At 40.2% G+C, this 13,825-nt stretch overlaps 2 protein-coding genes across 2 annotated transcripts in view; one reads left to right on the forward strand and one right to left on the reverse strand.

Moving 5' to 3' along the window:
• LOC137301584 (protein FAM227B-like) overlaps positions 1-13,825 on the forward strand; it is a 177,999-nt gene that overhangs the window by 63,191 nt on the left and 100,983 nt on the right. The gene's annotated exons all lie outside the window — the stretch shown is intronic.
• Positions 6,117-13,825, reverse strand: part of fgf7 (fibroblast growth factor 7) — a 53,462-nt gene continuing 45,753 nt past the window's right edge. Inside the window, exons 2-3 of the mRNA XM_067971166.1 lie at positions 10,556-10,659; positions 6,117-7,003 (exon numbers count right to left, since the gene is read on the reverse strand). Of these exons, the coding sequence (XP_067827267.1) occupies positions 6,809-7,003; positions 10,556-10,659 (299 nt within the window). The 3' untranslated portion in view covers positions 6,117-6,808. The remainder of the gene's footprint in view (positions 7,004-10,555; positions 10,660-13,825) is intronic.

Below are 13,825 nucleotides of genomic sequence, written 5' to 3' on the forward strand. Positions count from 1 at the left end.
AAGATCTTAAAGCCCCTCCATTTCAGCATCCAATTGTTTCTTAAAAGATTCCAGGGGTTTTGACAGCTGTATATTTCCTGAAAGTCTATTCCATATTGTGATCACTCTTTGTATAAAGAATAAGTTCCTGATACCAGCTTTGTCAAACTCTTGCTATTTAACTTCAAGTAATATTCTGGGTTTACCTAGCCATGCTCTTAACCTCTAGAACATCACTTTTCAGATGCCTCCTTTTCAGGTTAAAATGCCCAAGTTAGAATCATAGAATGGTTATAGCACAGAAGGAGGCCATTTGGCCCATCGAACCCATGTTGGCTCTTTGGAAGAGCAATCCAGTTAGCCCCTTTCTCCTGCTCTTTCCCCATAGGCCTGCAAATTTCTCCAGTTTTTCCTCATAACTCAGATCCTTGATATTTGGGATCATCCTGTTGCTCTTCTTTGTACTGCCCCCAGCACTTGAATATCTTCCTGGTGTCACGACAACCAGAACTGAATGCAGTCCGATCTGACCAGAGCACTATACAGTTTGGTCGCAACTTCCTTTTACTTGTATTCTGCTGTTTTGGCTATTTAACATTTTATTGTAAACATAAGAACATAAGAAATAGGAGCAGAAGTAGGCCATCCCACCCCTCGAGCCTGCTCTGCCATTCAACAAGATCATGGCTGATCCTCTACTTCAACACCATTTTTCTGCACCATCCCCATATCTCCTGATGCCTTTAATACCTAGAAATCTAGCGATCTCTGTTTTGAATGTACTCAATGCCTGAGCCTCCAGAGCTCTCTGGGGTAGAGAATTCCAAAGATTCACCATCCACTGAGTGACGAAATTCTCAGTCCTAAATGGCCTACCCCTTATTCTGAGACTGTGACCCCTCGTTCTGGACTCCCCAGCCAGGGGAAACAACCTCCTTGCATCTATCCTGTCGAGCCCTGTAAGAATTTTGTATGTTTCAATGAGATCACCTCTCATTCTTCTAAACTCTAGAGAATACAGGACTCGTCTACTCAATCTCTCCTCATACGACAATCCCGCCATCCCAGGAATCAGTCTGGTGAACCTTTGTTGCACTCCCTCTATGGCAAGTATAACCCTCCTTAGGTAAGGGGACCAAAATTGTACACAATACTCCACGTGTGGTCTCACCAAGGCCCTATACTCCTGTACTCAAATCCTCTTGTAATAAAGGCCAACATACAATTTGCCTTCCTAATTGCTTGCTGCACCTGCATGTTAGCTTTCAGTGACTCATGTACAAGGACACCCAGGTCCCTTTGAACAATCAACATTTCCCAATATCTTACCATTTAAAAAATACTCTGCATTTCTGTTTTTCCTACCAATGTGGATAACATCACATTTTTCCACATTATATTCCATCTGTCCATTTTGTCTTGAACAAAAAGCACAATACCAATACTGCTGATGCTGGAAATCTGAAACAAAAACAGAAAATGCTAGATACGCTCAGCAGGCTTTGTTCATCGTTGCTGTGCATTGGTCGACATTGATTGTTAAGTTTACTAAAAGTCCTAGGTCTCTTTTGGCTTCCTCCTTAGCTACTTCAAATCTATTCATGGAGCCATGTGTTGTTTATTTTTATTTCAACGGCATTAATGATGTAATTCAAATGCTTTAACACAGTATGAGGAAGGTGATTGTGAGCAGCCGACATGCTTGCCACGGTACATTCTTGAAAGATGTGGCTTCTTTGTCTTAGATTGTCTCTCCTGCTAACATTATTAAACTTTTTGCAACATTGAGTTGATGTGCATAGGATGGTGGAATTGGCACTGACTGTGCTAGACTCTTATCAGCTACAACTCTCCTTGATGCCCTTCTTTTGTCCATTCAGTGAGGGCCTCCCTTCCGAATCTAACCTCTTAAAGCAGCACTTCACCATCAGCAACTACAAAGCAGGAGGCTCTGTGCCTCTGCAGCAGTCCTCTGACATTTTTAATTGAAGAAATTCCTTAGCTGCAATTAACAAAGTTTTGCATTGTGGCCCTTTAGAGCTGCTGCAGCTCTTTAAGTCCTGCAGCAACATACTATTTCCCACACACATATGGGCAAGCTCCCAATGACGCAACCTGGAAACTATGGTTGCGGCGCTTGGATTATTGGGCATCAGAAATCCTGCTCAACCACACTTGTGATAGGGAATCACACCTTCATGGAAAATACAGTCCCTTGTGTCACTAATAATAATTTTTTGGGCATTACAGAAACATATTCCTCACCTCTGCTGCCATCTTCACTGTTTTGCTGTTGCCATGTTCCTTCCTCTTGCTCATCCATTTTTGGAAACATTTTATTTTGGATTTACAAAATAAACCCTTATTTAAAGGCAATGAGCAGACAGGGTGCAAGATTCTAAACTAATAACACAGCTTGAACTCAACAATTATTATATTACCACAGGGAAAATATACTTTATGTGAAATATAAAACTAGTGAAAGTTTCTTAACAGTCGGCATTCAATAAACTTGACTTTCCCGATATGTTTTTTTTTCTTTTTTTTATTCTTTCATGGGATGTGGGCGTCGCTGGCAAGGCCAGCATTTATTGCCCATCCCTAATTGCCCTTGAGAAGGTGGTGGTGAGCTGCCGCCTTGAACCGCTGCAGTCCGTGTGGTGAAGGTTCTCCCTTGGTGCTGTAAGGTAGGGAGTTCCAGGATTTTGACCCAGCAACGATGAAGGAACGGCAATATATTTCCAAGTCGGGATGGTGTGTGACTTGGAGGGGGACGTGCAGGTGGTGTTGTTCCCATGTGCCTGCTGAACTTGTCCTTCTAGGTGGTAGAGGTCGCGGGTCTGGGAGGTGCTGTCAAAGAAGCCTTGGCGAGTTGCTGCAATGCATCCTGTATATGGTACACACTGCAGCGACGGTGCGCCAGTGGTGAAGGGAGTAAATGTTTATGGTGGTGGATGGGATGCCAATCAAGTGGGCTGCTTTGTCCTGGATGGTGTCGAGCTTCTTGAGTGTTGTTGGAGCTGCATTCATCCAGGCAAGTGGAGAGTATTCCATCACATTCCTGACTTGCGCCTTGTAGATGGTGGAAAGACTTTGGGGAGTCAGGGGGTCATTCACTCGCCACAGAATACCCAGTCTCTGACCTGCTCTTGTAGCCACAGTATTTACATGACTGGTCCAGTTAATTTTCTGATCAGTGGTGACCCCCAGGATGTTGATGGTGGGGGATTCGGCGATGGTAATGCCGTTGAATGTCAAGGGGAGGTGGTTAGACTCTTTCTTGTTGGAGATGGTCATTGCCTGGCACTTGTCTGGCCATGAATGTTACTTTCCACTTATCAGCCCAAGCCTGGATGTTGTCCAGGTCTTGCTGCATGCGGGCACGGACTGCTTCATTATCTGAGGGGTCGCGAATGGAACTCAACACTGTGCAATCATCAGCGAACATCCCCATTTCTGACCTTATGATGGAGGGAAGGTCATTGATGAAGCAGCTGAAGATGGTTGGGCCTAGGACACTGCCCTGAGGAACTCCTGCAGCAATGTCCTGGGGCTGAGATGATTGGCTTCCAGCAACCACTACCATCTTCCTTTGTGCTAGGTATGACTCCAGCCACTGGAGAGTTTTCCCCTTGATTCCCATTGGCTTCAATTTTACGAGGGCTCCTTGGTGCCACACTCTGTCAAATGCTGCCTTAATGTCAAGGGCAGTCACTCTCACCTCACCTCTGGAATTCAGCTCTTTTGTCCATGTTTGGACCAAGGCTGTAATGAGGTCTGGAGCCGAGTGGTCCTGGCGGAACCCAAACTGTTTTGATGACACTGTTGCAAAAGACGATTGAGAACTCGCAACCTATGCATCTGTCTTTGAGCCAGAATTCCTAACTAAATAAATGTTGCCCAAACAATTTTTCAAACTCCTTCTATTCAAAATGGGATTGTTCCATTGAAGTTCATGATGATTGTTCTCGAAGCTATTCGTGTACCCAAGTTCATTTTATTTATTGACTTGATAGGTTCATGTTAAGGTTAACTGTAGAGCCTGGGAACAAAGCGTCCTTGCTGTGGTATTGGTGAGTGACAAAGGCAGCAGATTAGAACAAAAGGAGGTTGGTTTTGCTGGATTCAAGGATGTATTTGTGGTTGAATGTTAGTGTGAGAGGTTTGCATTAGCGGCTGTAGTTTGCTCATATGCTTCAATCCGTTATATTGATCACTTGGAATCATTTTTGTGCTGCTTGACAAAATGCCAGAATATGTAACAAATGATATACTAGGAAGAATGCATACTTATTATAAAATTACAGAATTTATTTACTGATGATTCCAAGTTATGTGATTAGGTGATTAGTGAAATTCAGATTGATGATACTCAGGGATCTGAACAAATTAAGCAGTTGAGTTATGGTGTGGCAAATGGATTTTCAATATAGTCAAACGTATGGCAATATATACCACTATAGGAAGTATAAAAATTCACCACATTGAATGGGTCCTATTTTGACATGAGCCAATGTGGGAATGGGCACAACCTAAATCTGCAAACTTGGGCAACAAGTCAGAGATCCCTACCTGCTGTTCCTATACATCCTTAACCACAACGAATAGGTGTCAATTAGCAAAGGGAGGATTTTGAATGTGATTGTCAACCATCACTGAAAGTATCTAGTCAATGTGAAGCTATTGTTAATGAGGTTATCATGCTTCTGTTAAATTATCAGGTGTCATTTCTTAACCAGATGACTCCACTAAAAAACGAGGAGGATTGGCCCAACCAAAAACAGAAAGGCCAGCGACAATTATACAAAATATGCCATATGGTGCTCACCAGACACGGAGGCATTCAGTGAGTCATCAGACACTGAATGGACAACAACCTGCTTCTGTATTTTTGGGTGCAGAGGCCTAAGCCATACAATGTATCCGGGATGCTCTGTCATGTCAATGCATGTAAGTCAGTGCAAAGGCTTTGGGAGCCTGCATAAAAGTTGTGTGCAAAGCTCATTAGGCATCTGACTTCTGTTCAGATGCCTAATTAGGAGCCCCCTCCCCACCCCACCCCCCATAATCTGGCTGGAGGACCGAGAGGTCAAGGATGGACTTTTGGAGGAGGGGAGTGTTGTTAGCAGTGATGAAGGGGTGGAGTCCTACTTGTGCAAAGGAGCTAGTAATGATGTAAGTGAGTACTGAGGCAAAGAAAGGTGGTTATGCAGCCAGTAGTTGGGTCAGGATGAAATCGAAGGAGCAGAAGGTAGGCCTGATTGAGGAGATCAGCCCAAGAGGGCTAGGGAGAGAAGGGGGAGAAGCTTTGATCTGGTGTATCGCTAGGATGAAGGGAAAGACTTGGATAGTCATAAATAGAAGAGAAGGAGGAAACTCAGGCAACCAAACAGGTAGTCTCAATCTTTGAGACAAAAAAGCGCGTAAACTCCCCATACTTGATGTTTGAGGTGAGAATAGTTTGGCATTGCTCACTGTACAGACTCATATAAAGAATGGGTATGTGCATGAGGTACTGAATCTCCTGAAACACAAAAGACTATTTTAGTTGAGAAATCTTTAACCACACTGCAAGCACCAAGTTTATTGGTTCCAATCAGTTTATTTTCTGACTACAGTGTAGCTGGATCTATTAAACAACCTTTTTCTCATCTCACTTTTCAGCTGAGATTGGAATTGTATTGAAAGCAAATGTAAGCTATCTACAGGTATGTGTGAACAGATGCTTTCACTATTTGTAGGATTAGACTTGACAAATCCCACCCATGCAATGATATGTGTTGAAGGTGTAAATGTACTATGTAGCACACATCTTCCAAAAGAAACACTAGTGTATTAAACACTTTTGAAAAAGTGTTATTTTTGTTGGATCCCTGACAGAAACCCATAGGTAAGCAGCCGATGAGTTATAATGGTTTGTCAGGATCTGCAGTCAGTAAATTGTACTCTACTTTAAACCCAGAGCCACTTGGTTTAAATTGAGAACATGGTGTATTTTGTTTACCAAATGTCAAATGGTTCTGTAGTTCTTTTATGTAGAGAGAATCTACTCCTATCATGCTGATCCATATATTTCATGACCTTAAAATAAGTGATCTTGAAAAACCCATGTACAAAGCATTAACTTTTATTGAGCTGAGCAGCACTGCTGATACTGTAGAATCATTATTTTCACAAGTCATTTACAACATGGCAAAATTAGTGATTGTTCATAAGATATTTAAACACCCTCCATCATGTGAAAATCAAAAATACTACAGTAACTACATTTTTTTCTCTTTAAAAATACTGAATTACAAAAATTAAATGCTGTATGGAAAGCTACACATTCATCACTAGATTCATATATTATATGATATTTCATTCATCAATAGTCCACAGTGCTTTCTCAAGGAATAAATGTATCAATTTGAATGCAAGGTGTCTTAATGTAACAAGGATTATCTAGAAAATGTATATAGTACTGTTTAAGTATGAAGTACCATTATACCACAAAAGTATTATTTAAGGAAAGGTTCTATTTACAAGTTACTTGCACCTCTTTACACATTTGATTAGATGATCAGTCATACTACTTTCATTCAAATGTTTCTTAGATATAAGTTCGGAATAAATTTACAGACTTCACCTTTTACATCTGTTGTGACATTGGGTTGCATAGAATACAATCGTGCAAAATTATAGGTACGTTTTTATAGCAAAGCGCAAGCCCAGCTTGTTCCAGATGTCAGTAGTATTTTAGCTTGTGTGGTTAGGGTTTCAGTGATACATGTGCAGAGATGGAACATCTTTTATTACTGGGATTGATGTTCTTATTGTGTGTACTTCATTATGATACTGCCATAGGAAGGAAATGAGATGATTTATTTTCTTTCTTTGTCCTTTTGCCTCTAATGGTTACTCCTTTTTGGTTCAAGGCAACAAACATTTTCTGGCCATTGTGTGTCCACTTTGCAGAAGCGTACGTATTGTAATTATTTTCCTCTATAAGCTCTCTAAAATTGCAATCTTCATTGCAGTTTTTCTGTGAAAATATTGAAAATATAGTTAAATTATTACTGTGGAAGCATTAGTTAGCATTATTTGCAATTGATGACCATATTCACAAGTTATCCTTCAATCATGTATTGATTCCATTACTTTGATAATGCAAGTGACTCCAGCTAAATTCTGGGGGTGATTTTAACCCTACCTGTCCGACGGAAACCGAGTGGGTAGATAGTTAAAGTGCCCTGAATTACTTACCTGTCCTGAGGCTGCCAGGCTCCTGCTGTTTTAACCTGCTTTCCTAAATGGGCGGCAAGGATACCCACCCAAAGCTGGTGAGGTCCTTCTTTACATATGCCTGTCAAGTCCCGATGACGTTCATTGGGACCCAATTGCAATTTTAACTCTGGCCTGCGTGGGGAAACCTCCACGGCTTTCCCACCGGGCCAACCTGGGACAGAAGAGGTTCAACACCTGAAGTGGCCGAAAAAGTTAAGTGGTTTTCTTTTGTGGATCCAGGAGGAGCATTAACACTCCTCTGGGTCCCACAAGGAAAGCTTAGGCCTCCCGTGACTGTAGCTTTGAATAAAAGGAGGCGTTTGCGTGCCTTGGTCACCCGTACCATGATGTTAATGCATTGTTTAGACTGCTTACACAATTCCTGGCAACTGATCTCTGTGTTCCATCTAGCATAAGAAATTGTAATACTGTGTTTCTTCCCTGCTGTATATAAATCCAGAATTATATTAATCATGTGGTTGCCATGATGCAAAAGGGTAAAAGCACTTACTGAATGGTTTGTATACACAGAAGCAACTTGTGTTTGATGACAGGAATGTTCAAACCTTGATCAGCTCCCCCAACCAAAATCAATGTCACTACAAGAGCACTAAACAATAGTTTGAAGCATGTTGTACCAGAAAGACATCTGTGGACCAGCTACACAGAGTAATCTTCATACTTCCACCAAACGTAACTGTTTAGTTTGGTTGCTAAGAGAGATTGCAGTGTTTCAGGACTATACTTGCCTCTGCACTAGATTCTCAGAACACATTACCTCTTTTCTCTTAAAAAAGCATAATTTTGAGAGTATTACTCATGACATAAGTAATAAGACAATAAATGAGAAAGATGAATAGATTTATTAGATTTTAGTATTTCTTGATCAAAAGATTAAGTTATTAAACACAAACTAAATTTCCCATCTTCTTCCATTCTGACTGGATTTCTCAATTTGAGTTTGTTGTCCAAAACCTATGTTGTCACATTTACCTCTTTGATATGAATTATGTAAAGATTAATATTATCAATAAGCTAGTGAGCATTTGTTAAGTTGTTTACGTCTACAAAAACATTTGGATCCTGTACTGTTGTTCTCAATTAGCTGTATCGTGTCTTGTCTCCTCTGATGAAAATGAATTAAAGATGTCCATGCTGGAATGCAAAAGAACTGCCTTGTATATGGAATGGAAAAGGTAATCTGGTTCTGGTTGGAAAAAGATTTAAAGATACAGACATCCCAAGTGGTTCTTCAATTAATAGGCAGATTTTATCTTGCTCCTTGGTGTATGGTGGGTAGTTTCATTCAAATAATAATTCTATTTGAATTACTAATTCTAAAGCTAAAAGTCACTGATTTTAATATGCCGAAATTGGCATCAATGTGGTGGTAATGTCCTTGAAGGACAGTCAATTGACTTACTGCTCGTTAACACCAACGCTCTGGCTGCCGCCATTTTTACAGGGCCTACCACTGTGCGGCCTTTGTGCCGACCTATTTCAGTCGCTCGGACCCTTTTAATATCCAAATTGGGGACCAATGATGTGTATTGAACTCCGATTCCATTTTAGGACAGAACTGGTCTGAGCGTGCGCTGTGCACTCTCCTTTAAGAGAGTGCTCCTTTAAGCCCCCCAAAAATTATGTGGGCTGCTGCCACCTCAGGCTCTCCCTCCCCCCTCTTCCCTCCAGCAGTCGTGATAACCCCCGCCCAGGACTTACCCTGCTGCCAGCCGGGCGGTCTGGAGGCCTCCCGATATTGCACTGGCCCGAATCCGGCAAGCTGCATCGGCACGTCTGTTTGGGGCGAGCATCCCGTCGGTTCTATTTAAATGAGGCCCGAGCCTCAAAATGGCTCGGGTCTCTTCACTTCCCAAACAGACGGGTGTCCAGTGTCGTCCGCCAGTCTGCCGCCCAAAAGTTAAAAGCAACCCCACTAATCGATCTTTACAGCAGATTAGTGCTATAGACAAATGCTACACGCTGTTAATTGATCTGTTCATGTCATTAAGAATGATTGAAATTAATATATGTTTATTTCAGTTTTCATGGCATACTGTACACTTATTTCACTGAAATAAATTGGAAGAATTAATGCTGAAGATTATATTTCATTTTAGAATTTTGGGGGGTTACTTTAATCTAACCATCCGGTGGAAAACTGATGGGATCAGATTGACCGCCCATTTTACACACCGCCTGATTTTCCTTAAAGTAAAATTGAGCGGGGTGTAAAATAGGCAGCCAATTCAATCTTGTCTGTTTCATGCCAGATGGGTTAGGTTAAAATTAACCTTTTAGTCTTAATATTTACAATGTAGTGGCAACTTAACATGTGTTCTGTGTCAAAATGAGCACAACTGTCAGCTAGGTATTTAGTGTTGTGTGTTAAACCAATGAAGATTTCTTATTTGCCTTTACCTAGAGATCAAAGACCAATAGCACAATGTAGCTCTTGCGAGTGTCAGTGCTATTAACAATGCCACTTTCTCATCATTAATAGAGAGAGATAATTTTGTCACTGGGGTTGATGATGATTTACCATTCTGTAAAACAAGAACTGTAAACGATTACTCCAAGCCCAGGGAGGGTTCAAAAATGCATTTATTAGATCCAACATCAACTGATGGCAATTCATTAGTAGCATTAAAAGAATACACCATTAAAAGCTGGCAAAAGTTGTTTTTATGTGCCTTACCCCAGTACCTGCTGCCTAAAAATGTTTTTAATGAATCTTATTCCAGTATCTCACTGATTATCAACAAAAACATAAATTTCAAGTCCTTCGTGTTGGCATGATTGTAGTCATTAACTCATTCTCACGTTCAATTTAGAGTGCTGCGAAGCTAGAAAATAACATGGGATGCAAAATGAATGTTGTTTACTGAGTGCATGTTCATCACTGAGGGGTTTGGTTCAAAAATTGGGAACATGGAGTCAATGATCAGCACTCCTACATTGTCCCACTTCATTTTTGAACCTTGTACTACAAAAGTGAGAACAGAAATTGATGAGTGCAGTGAGCCCAATAGAAGGGACAGTTATTTGAGACCTGAAAAATAACACAGGGTGGTTTTACTTTCATTTTTTAGGCAGCAGATACCAGGGTAAGGCACATAAGAACAACTTTTGTCAGCTTTTAATGGTGCATTCCTTTAGAGCTACTAATGAACTGTTGTTGGATTTAATAAATTAATACTGTCTCTCCACGACTAGGAATTTTTGTTTAAGGAAATTGATACATAAGAATCATAAAAAACTTTGCATAACTAACAACTAAATAAGCACCATATTCTGTGTATGTACTTACCTTGCTATATAATTTTCCAGATTTGTTCATTGCTAGGAAATAATCACTTTCTACACCTCTGATAGCAACCACTCCAACGGCCACAGTTCTGATTTCCAGAATACCTGAAATAGATTACAATGCCATCTTTAACCAAGTCACACACATCACTATGAATTATTAATTATTGAAGCAAGAAATTTCTAGTGGCTGTTAATCAGCATCAGCTTGTAAGTTTTGTTTGAGAGTTATTACATAGTTAAAATATCTTATTAAAAAACCTTCAACAGACACAATTTCACATATGTGTGGCAGATTTTGTATTTCCAGATCAAAACACAATTATGGCCTCTACACCCACATTTGTTTCTGGAATATATTTTTGTAGTATGGTCAATTAAATATAGTTTGAACCATAAGCCTTCTACAGTTAGTCACTGAAGAACTCTAATAAGCATATCGTATTAGACACCTCTGACCTGACCGTGTCACATAAAGTTCCATGGGAAATGTTAGCAGCTTCACCCAATACAACCAGAAATTATGATGTGTTATGGACATGGTGCAGGCAGCCACAAACGTATTTTTAAAACTGAACTGTTTGTACCCAATTTAAAACACACATGCTGTAAATATTGTGATTCAACTTAGTCATAAAATTTATAACATGAATTACTGAAATAAATTAGTCGAATAATTTGTGCCGTGAATGTGAAGGATGTGTTGTAATTGGTATTGAAATGTAATCCCGTACAGTCATTTAAAGAATATGCTTTGGAAAAATTTGGTAAGAAATTAATGTACTAAAAAAAAATTATCTACAGGTCAGCATGTGGGCTTACAATCGTAGGCTTTAAAAAAAAACTTGAAATAATACACAACTAATTAACTAACTAATTTAAAACAAAGTTGCATCAAAATTTTCATTGTTGTAAATGACATTAGTACATTAATTTGACATGATTTCAGTGTGGCATGTGAGGTAAACATGGACAAATTCTATAGGTAAATTATTGCAAATATTTTTCTAAAAAATCAGATTATGAATTAAAAATAGCACTCTGACTACATGAGATGCATTTTATATAGTCTACAGCTTGTCATACTTAAAATATTTAATATCATTACAGTTAAAAGGGTAAGATGTTAAATTGCAGTAACCTTAGAGTCAGTAGTATTCAATATCAACAGTACTTACTATAACATTGATTGCTACAGTGACTAAGTTACAGGACACATTTTCCTTTTTTTTATTACTTAGATGGTATCAGTGTCAAATTATTAGTTTATTACATAATTTATGTTTTTCTTAGTATTATTATCAACTTCATGTCAATGGTGGAAAGTGAAAGCTTTTTTCAACTAGCTAATGTTGGAATCAAATTCTCCCAAGTTATGTATGGTATGAGCTAAATGAAGAGCTAATGTCCCTCTGCTCTTCCCCATATCTTAACCCAACTTCAGAAAGCACCTCTGTGCTCCTGTGTGAATGTTCCATTTACGTGACCATTCATCTTTGTCACCTTTATTAATGATGTGGAGATGCCGGTGATGGACTGGGGTTGACAATTGTAAACAATTTTACAACACCAAGTTATAGTCCAGCAATTTTATTTTAAATTCACAAGCTTTCGGAGGCTTCCTCCTTCCTCAGGTAAATGTTCAGGAGCTCCTCGAAGCCTACGCATTTATACATATAGAACAATACATGGTGTTTACAGAATGCCCCTGCAACTGCCCGTTGCCAAGGCAATCACCGTGTTCAGACAGAGAGGTGTCACCTGCAGAACCCCCGAATACACATTCAACAAAAAAACAAACAGGAAAAAAACCAGAGAGAGGCAGAAACATCCGGAAGGCAGAGAAAGCCAGCAAATGACCCATTTGACCCACATGACCCAAAAGTCATTTGCTGGCTTTCTCTGCCTTCCGGATGTTTCTGCCTCTCTCTGTTTTTTTTTCCTGTTTGTTTTTTTGTTGAATGTGTATTCGGGGGTTCTGCAGGTGACACCTCTCTGTCTGAACACGGTGATTGCCTTGGCAACGGGCAGTTGCAGGGGCATTCTGTAAACACCATGTATTGTTCTATATGTATAAATGCGTAGGCTTCGAGGAGCTCCTGAACATTTACCTGAGGAAGGAGGAAGCCTCCGAAAGCTTGTGAATTTAAAATAAAATTGCTGGACTATAACTTGGTGTTGTAAAATTGTTTACCTTTATTAATGAGATTTCCTGCTCCTCTTGGCTCTTCACGTAGAACCAAGAGGAGCAGGAATGCTTCTCCTGACTCCACAGCAATACTGCTGCCAGACCGGACTCGCCCCTCCTCCCGTTTGCCTCCCACCCTCCCCCCAAGGCCCTACCTGAGCACCATTGCCGGTGTTACAGCTCGCCCAAATTGGTTTCCAGCAAGCCAGCGAAGTGCCTCTGAATGCCCGATTGGTCTGCAACTCATTGGAATTATTCGGATGAGCCTTGGGCCTTCGGCTTCTGGTGCGCTCTCCGAGTACGCCAACCATTTCACGCCTGAAAACGGGCGTACGCGAATTTCTCCCCCAATATTATTAGAAAAATATAGTTCTAAGAATGATTTCAATGAAATGAAGATTGGATGGGTTCTATAACAGGTGGGCCATCTGCTCACCAGATTACTGCCCAGGAAGTGAAGATGCAAATTTACCTCATGATGTTTACAGCCCCTATCAAGGTGGCCTCAGAAGAACCAGTGAGCTAAGAGAATCATTCTTGGAATATACTCCGATACCCAGGAAAAAAATAAATCAATAATCTCTCAAAATCAAATAAAGCTGCCAAACACTCTTCTACTTAAGGACATGGAGGGTGTCTATCTAATAGGTGTCACACCAAGTCCAGTTGACCCCTAACTGCAAATTCTTTTAAAGTATCAATGGATACTTCTGGATAAGGAAGGTCATTTGCTCCATCTTAATTCATCCATTCAGAAAGACACTACAGTCCCCCAATTGCTGCATCTAATTGGTTCTTAACTGACACCAGAGTTTTCGCCTCCACAACTCTTATTTGGAGGTCCATTCCAAGTTTGATCACTCTCTGCGTGAAGAAGTTTCTGCTATTCACCCTAAAATTTGCTTTTGCCAATTTAAATCTGAATCCCCATGTTCCATTACCATAGTTTAATTTGAAGTGATATTCCAGATTAACATGTTTCATGCCTGTTACTATCTTCTATAAGATCAGCTTTCAGATGCCTCTTTTCCAGGCTTAAAAGCCCAAGTCTTTCCTCACAACTCAGACCCCTGCAATTTGTGA

Source organism: Heptranchias perlo, chromosome 34 (assembly GCF_035084215.1).
Source record: "Heptranchias perlo isolate sHepPer1 chromosome 34, sHepPer1.hap1, whole genome shotgun sequence".
In the NCBI taxonomy this organism is placed as follows: domain Eukaryota; kingdom Metazoa; phylum Chordata; class Chondrichthyes; order Hexanchiformes; family Hexanchidae; genus Heptranchias; species Heptranchias perlo.